The sequence below is a fragment of the Scylla paramamosain genome, chromosome 32 (assembly GCF_035594125.1).
Source record: "Scylla paramamosain isolate STU-SP2022 chromosome 32, ASM3559412v1, whole genome shotgun sequence".
NCBI classification, from domain to species: domain Eukaryota; kingdom Metazoa; phylum Arthropoda; class Malacostraca; order Decapoda; family Portunidae; genus Scylla; species Scylla paramamosain.
Genome location: NC_087182.1, coordinates 2,846,255 through 2,852,454, shown reverse-complemented (window position 1 = coordinate 2,852,454; position 6,200 = coordinate 2,846,255). Strand labels below are relative to the sequence as shown.

The 6,200-nt window shown below is 40.0% G+C and overlaps 1 protein-coding gene across 1 annotated transcript in view; it reads right to left on the bottom strand.

Annotated features, from left to right (window-relative positions):
• Positions 1–666: 666 nt before the first annotated feature.
• LOC135089045 (heart- and neural crest derivatives-expressed protein 2-like) overlaps positions 667–6,200 on the bottom strand; it is a 20,626-nt gene continuing 15,092 nt past the window's right edge. Inside the window, exons 2-3 of the mRNA XM_063984235.1 lie at positions 4,856–5,503; positions 667–3,536 (exon numbers count right to left, since the gene is read on the bottom strand). Of these exons, the coding sequence (XP_063840305.1) occupies positions 5,411–5,503 (93 nt within the window). The 3' untranslated portion in view covers positions 667–3,536; positions 4,856–5,410. The remainder of the gene's footprint in view (positions 3,537–4,855; positions 5,504–6,200) is intronic.

Below are 6,200 nucleotides of genomic sequence, written 5' to 3'. Positions count from 1 at the left end.
GGAAAAAAAGGGAAGGGAAATTAGGGAGAAAAGAAGGAAAAGGGAAAGAAAGTCGTGAGGGTGGGTGAATAAGTAGTTTCTCTCTCTCTCTCTCTCTCTCTCTCTCTCTCTCTCTCTCTCTCTCTCTCTCTCTCTCTCTCTCTCTCTCTCTCTCTCTCTCTCTCTCGTTTTCTTTTTCGTTTTCTTTTTATTTTTCTCTCGTTTTATTGATTTTATGTATTTGTTTGTTTTTGTGTTTTGAATTGTCTGTGTTTTGTTTTGTTTTGTTTTATTTTTTGCGTGTCTTTGTCCTTGCTGTTCTTTTCTTACATTCTTTTTATTGTTTTGTTTTTCTTTTCTCCTTCTCTTCTGATTTATTGATGCGCTTTCTTCTCACCTTTATTTTTTTCATTATTTTTTATTCGCTCCAACATTTTTTTCCTAATTTCGTTGATTTGTTCATTCACTGCTTTCTTCCTTCCTTCCTTCCTTCCTTTGCTGACGCCCTAATTTAATAAACTAACCTTTCCTTCTCTCCTTCCTTCTTTTCTTCCTTCTTTCTTCCTTCCTTCCTTTCATCCATCCATCAACTTCAACCAACTCTCTATTCATTTAACACTTTCACCCTTTCCCTCCCTCCCTCCCTCCCTCCCTCCCCCAAGCACAGGTGAGCAAACAAACACCAGCACAGGTAACACTGCATTTTATTACACAGGTAAGGGCTGTACAAAGTGACTAGAGCCAGACCTTCTTACATTGACCTGCGCGTGGCCTGGTTTACCTGCTGTTTCCTCAGGTAATTAAGCCGTAATTTGAAACACTTCTTTGCTGCAGCTCCACTACTTTCAAAAGGCACATGGGTTTTTAAGGGTGTTTTTACGGCTCCAATTAACAAGATTTCTACATTATTAACTGGAGAAACACTCTAAGCATCTCTGTGGCCTTTGAAAATAGAGTTTAACTGAAGTGCCAAGGGTTTTTAAGGGTGTTTTTACGGTTCCAGTGACAGATTAACAAGATTTCTACATTGTTAACAGGAGAAACACTCTATTCATCTGTGTTTTTACGCTTCCAGTGACAGATTAACAAGATTTCTACATTATTAACTAGAGAAACACTTTAATCATCTGTGTTTTTACGCTTCCAGTGACAGATTAACAATATTTCTACATTATTAACTGGAGAAACACTCTTCAGAACCCGGCTAATCATCTCTGTAGGCTTTGAAAATAGTCTTAGTGAGAGAACAAGGCGTTTCAGAATACTGGCTGTTAACAGGTAAAGGCTCTCTCTCTCTCTCTCTCTCTCTCTCTCTCTCTCTCTCTCTCTCTCTCTCTCTCTCTCTCTCTCTCTCTCTCTCTCTCTCTCTCTACAACGTAAGCTTAATACTGAGGTTCTATTTCTGATATTCACACCTTAAGTTTAAAAAGTAATATGTACAGCTTAGATTATTTTATTTTGATGGTTTGCTTAGCTTCTACTTGGAACGAGGACATGGAAACTTTGGTGGACTTGATGGAAGGGGAAAACGAGGGGAAATTGTGGGGGAAGTGTGTGTGTGTGTGTGTGTGTGTGTGTGTGTGTGTGTGTGTGTGTGTGTGTGTGTGTGTGTGTGTGTGTGTGTGTGTGTGTGTTGTTGTTGTTGTTGTTGTTGTTGTTGTTGTTGTTGTTGTTGTTGTTGTTGTTGTTGCCGTTATTACTATTATTATTATTATTATTATTATTATCATTATTACTGAATTTAAGGCCATGATATGTACGGTATAATCTCTCTCTCTCTCTCTCTCTCTCTCTCTCTCTCTCTCTCTCTCTCTCTCTCTCTCTCTCTCTCTCTCTCTCTCTCTCTCTCTCTCTCCTTCAGGGTTATGCTTGGGACATAACCCTGAGGAGGAGTCGGGGCGGCCCAGGGGAACTAAGAGGCACTAAGGGGGGAGACGTGCGGTTGCCAACGTTTCCAGTCATACACTAAACGTTTTCTGTACTAAGCGTCTTTTTTTTATTTTGTTTATTTATTTATTTATCTATTTTAACGTTCATATTGTTTTAATCTTTCGTAAAATCTAATCTGAATGTTTACTTGTGTGATAATGATGGTGAATGTAATAGTAGTGATAGTAATGATGGCAGTAATAATAACAATAATAATAATAATAATAATAATAATAATAATAATAATAATGATAATAATAATAATAGTAATGGTAGTGGCATCAATAAATAAAGTCAGTTAAATTTTGTTGTTGTTGTTGTTGTTGTTGTTGTTGTTGTTGTTGTTGTTGCTACTATTTGCTCTATAATAGACTTGGGAAAACTATATAGAAAAAGAAATAAAAAAAGAAAAAAAGTATATGTTGAAATGTGTGTGTGTGTGTGTGTGTGTGCAGAAAACCCAACAAACTATATAACAACAACAAAAACAACAACAAAAACAAAAAGAACAACAAAACAATAACAACAACGAAAACCACATACTCCATCTTTCCCTTCCCTTTCCCTTCCCTTCCAGCGCCCTCCACCGCTACACTACACACTACACTACGTCACTAGACTCTAAAGTAATCATTTGTACAACGTAACCCCACTTCACTTCACTTCACCCTAATTAAAGTAAGTTAAGTACACTATGCACAATGTCACTATCATTTTCACCATCTCTCCACCCACCACACGTCATCACCACACCGTCAGTTCATCACCAGTTTCACCACACCCTCCCTTCACCACACCACACCTTCGGGACTCATTTTTTAACTTTTTTTTTTCTATTTGCCTATTTATTTATTTAATTTCATGTGGTGAAGGAGATTTTTTTTCATCTACCTCTTTTTTTTTTTTTTTTTTTCTTGTCAGTTTTCTTCACGTTTAAAAAAAAAACACTTCATTAATTTTTGCAATCACTTCATTTCGTTCACTTCTGATGCACTCACGGCTCGCCAGGATATGAGTGAAATTACGAAACGAAATACGCTGTCTTCTGAAATGAGTCAGTTTGGTCACAGATTGATGATAATTTGGTGCTGACGTGGTGCTGAGTTGATCTTGAGTGCTCGTTTTCTGTCAGAGATTGTGTTATGAGTGCTGAGTCTGATCGTGTGAGTTTTTTTTTTTTTGTTTTTTATCTAGATTTACTGAGTTTCTTGAAGTTTGGAGTGGTGATTTGAGTGCTGAGTGCTGCTGAATCTCTGTGCTTGTTTTCATAGTGCTGAGTTTAATATTACTTTTTAACCGAATTTACTGATTTTTCTGAATTTTAGAGTGCTGATCCGACTGCTAACTTTTGCTAATCTGTTTTCCGATGGGTCTTGAGTGCTGAGTTCAATAGTATGATTTTTCATTCGAATTTGCTGATTTTCCTGAAGTTCCGATTGCTGATTCAAGTGCTGACTGCTGTTCTTCCCTAGAGATCTTGAGTGCTGTCTAAAATGTACGTTTTCGTCGTGGATGTGCTGAGTTTGAAGTGCTGAATGCTGAGTGAGTGGTGAGTGAGTGCTGCCTTGCCTTCCCTCACGTCCCGTTGCTGAGTGGTGAGACGAGTGATGCTGCCTCGTGTAGGAATCCTGAGAGAAAAAGAAGGAAAAATTATCCTACAAACTTAATGACTGCCACCTTTCCCTAACTACCAATCACTCTGAGACATCTTTACTTGTTCTACAGCCACCTCCAGTCTGTAAGCTGACTAGAAATTGCAAAAATCTATTCTTTTCATCTTTAACTTTTTTGTAGATGCTTATAAAGACTTCACGCATTGCTTCTGGTGCTGCTAATTGTTTCGTGTTGCAGTGAAAGGAAAGGGTTAAGGGTGTGTTGTGATGGATATGAAGGAAGGAAAGGCAGGAAGGAAGAAAATGTTTATATACAGTTGTAGAAGTTAGGTGGTGTGTGATTGTGTGTGTGTGTGTGTGTGTGTGTGTGTGTGTGTGTGTGTGTGTGTGTGTGTGTGTGTGTGTGTGTGTGTGTGTGTGTGTGTGTGTGTGTGTGTGTGTGTGTGTGTGTGTGTGTCGCAGGGAAAGGGTTAAAACACGAAAAAAATAAATAAATAGATAAATTAATAAAGGAAAACAAAGAGTAAAAAAAAAAATCCTTTATCTAATTCAGACAAAAGTGAAGGAAACTATTTTAAATCAGTTTCCTTCATTCCTTCACTTCTCTTCTGTTCTCTTCTTTCCCTATTATCACCTTCCTTCCCTTCCTCCCTCCCTACCTCTCTCCTTCCCCTCATGTCAACCTCTCACATCTCTCTCAATCCATCTCCCTCACCACAGAAAGGAGGAGGAGGAGGAGGAGGAGGAGGGAGACACTTTACCTCACCCTTCCCTCTCCTTGTTTTATTTTTCTCCCTCCCTCTCTCTCTCCTCTCCCTCCCTCTCCCAGGTCACAGGGTCAGGGAGATGGAGTTACGTAGGAGGATAAAATATAATTCATCTTTCTTTTATTCTCCTGGGTGACATTATTCCTCCTCCTCCTCCTCCTCCTCCTCCTCCTCCTCCTCCTCCTCCTCCTCCTCCTCCTCCTCCTCCTCCTCTTACCTTTCGTCCCATACCCTCCTTATGCATTTTCCTTCCCTCCTCCATCAATTTTTCCTTTTCTCTCCCTTCATCATGTTATTCTCTCTTACTCTTCCTTCTTCATTGCCTTCTCTCATTCCTTCCTTTATCTTTTTATCCTATATTTTCTTCCTTTTCAGTCTTTTTCTTCCCTTCACCTTTTTCCTTTCTCATTTCCCTCTTTTCTTTTACTGTTTTTCTTCATCTCCTTCTCTTCCTTCTTCCTCATTTTCTCTCCCTCCTTTATCTTTCCCTCTATCTGTCCATTCTCCCTCCCTTCTTCTCTCCTTCCCCTCTCCCTCCCTCCCTCTAAAAGAAAGAAGGGTACTCACCTCATTTCTTATCTGAGGTGAAAATCTGGAGCTCCCTGTGAGACTTGGCGTGACTTGAAACCAGTTGAGATGAGCTGAAGTGATTTGAAGTGATTTGAAGTGATTTGAGATGAGTTAAGATGAGTTAGGTGACTACATTAACTTGACCTGTCTGATGGTGACTTAACATGATTGAAGGTGAGTCGAAATGATAAGGGATTTGAAGTGAAGTGACTTGTGGGAGAAATGACGTGATTTGAGATGAGTGGAAGGCGGTATGACTCTCTCTCTCTCTCTCTCTCTCTCTCTCTCTCTCTCTCTCTCTCTCTCTCTCTCTCTCTCTCTCTCTCTCTCTCTCTCTCTCTCTCTCTCTCTCTCTCTCTCTCATCATATCATTGGTCCCGAAATCTTCTTACACACACACACACACACACACACACACACACACACACAAACACACAAACAGAACCATACAGTGAACTTATGGTGACGGGCGTGTGGTATGGGTGGGCGTGGGCGTGTGGATGAAGGTAGAAGGCTATCTCTATGTGGGTGTGGGTGGGTATGATCATGGGTTTACTTCTTCAGCTCCTGCGCCCACACCTCCTGAGGCCAGCCCGTCCGCCCTCTCTTAGGCTCGGGGCTCGTGGCTGCGGGCGGGGGCGTAATCTGTGGGCGTGGGGAGAGAAAGATGGGTATATATTTTAATTTTTACTGTTTATTTTATTGGTTTGCCTTAGGTCTCTCTCTCTCTCTCTCTCTCTCTCTCTCTCTCTCTCTCTCTCTCTCTCTCTCTCTCTCTCTCTCTCTCTCTCTCTCTGATAATGTTAATAATAATAGTAATAATAATAAGCAACAGCAACAACAACAACAACAACAAGACGATGATGATAATAACGAAGACGAAAAAAAGAAAAGCCGGAGTAAAAAAAAGGATAAAAAGAAAATAAGAAAAAGAAAGTAAAGAAACGGAGAAAGACAAGAAAAAAAACAAAAAATAAAGAAAAAACAAAGATAACAAAAAAAAAGACAGAAAACGAGGAAAAGGAATCAGGAAAGGAGGAATGGAGAGAGGGAGAGAGGGAGGGAATGGAGAGGAGGAAAGGAGGGAGGGAGAGGAGGGAGGGAGGGAAGCAGCCTTGTCAGGAATGTAGTCAAGGTTTCCAGTCATCCATTACACTGCGTCACTTCCCTCACCTGTGCAGCCTTGCGTCACCTGAGCGGAGGAGGAGGAGGAAGAAGAAAAAGAAGAAGAATAACAACAACAACAGCAACAACAGCAACAAAGAAATACAAAGGAATACAAAGGAAAGCCAAACAACATACTTTCTGGTCCTTGCAAGGCTATTAAAAAAAAAAAAAATCA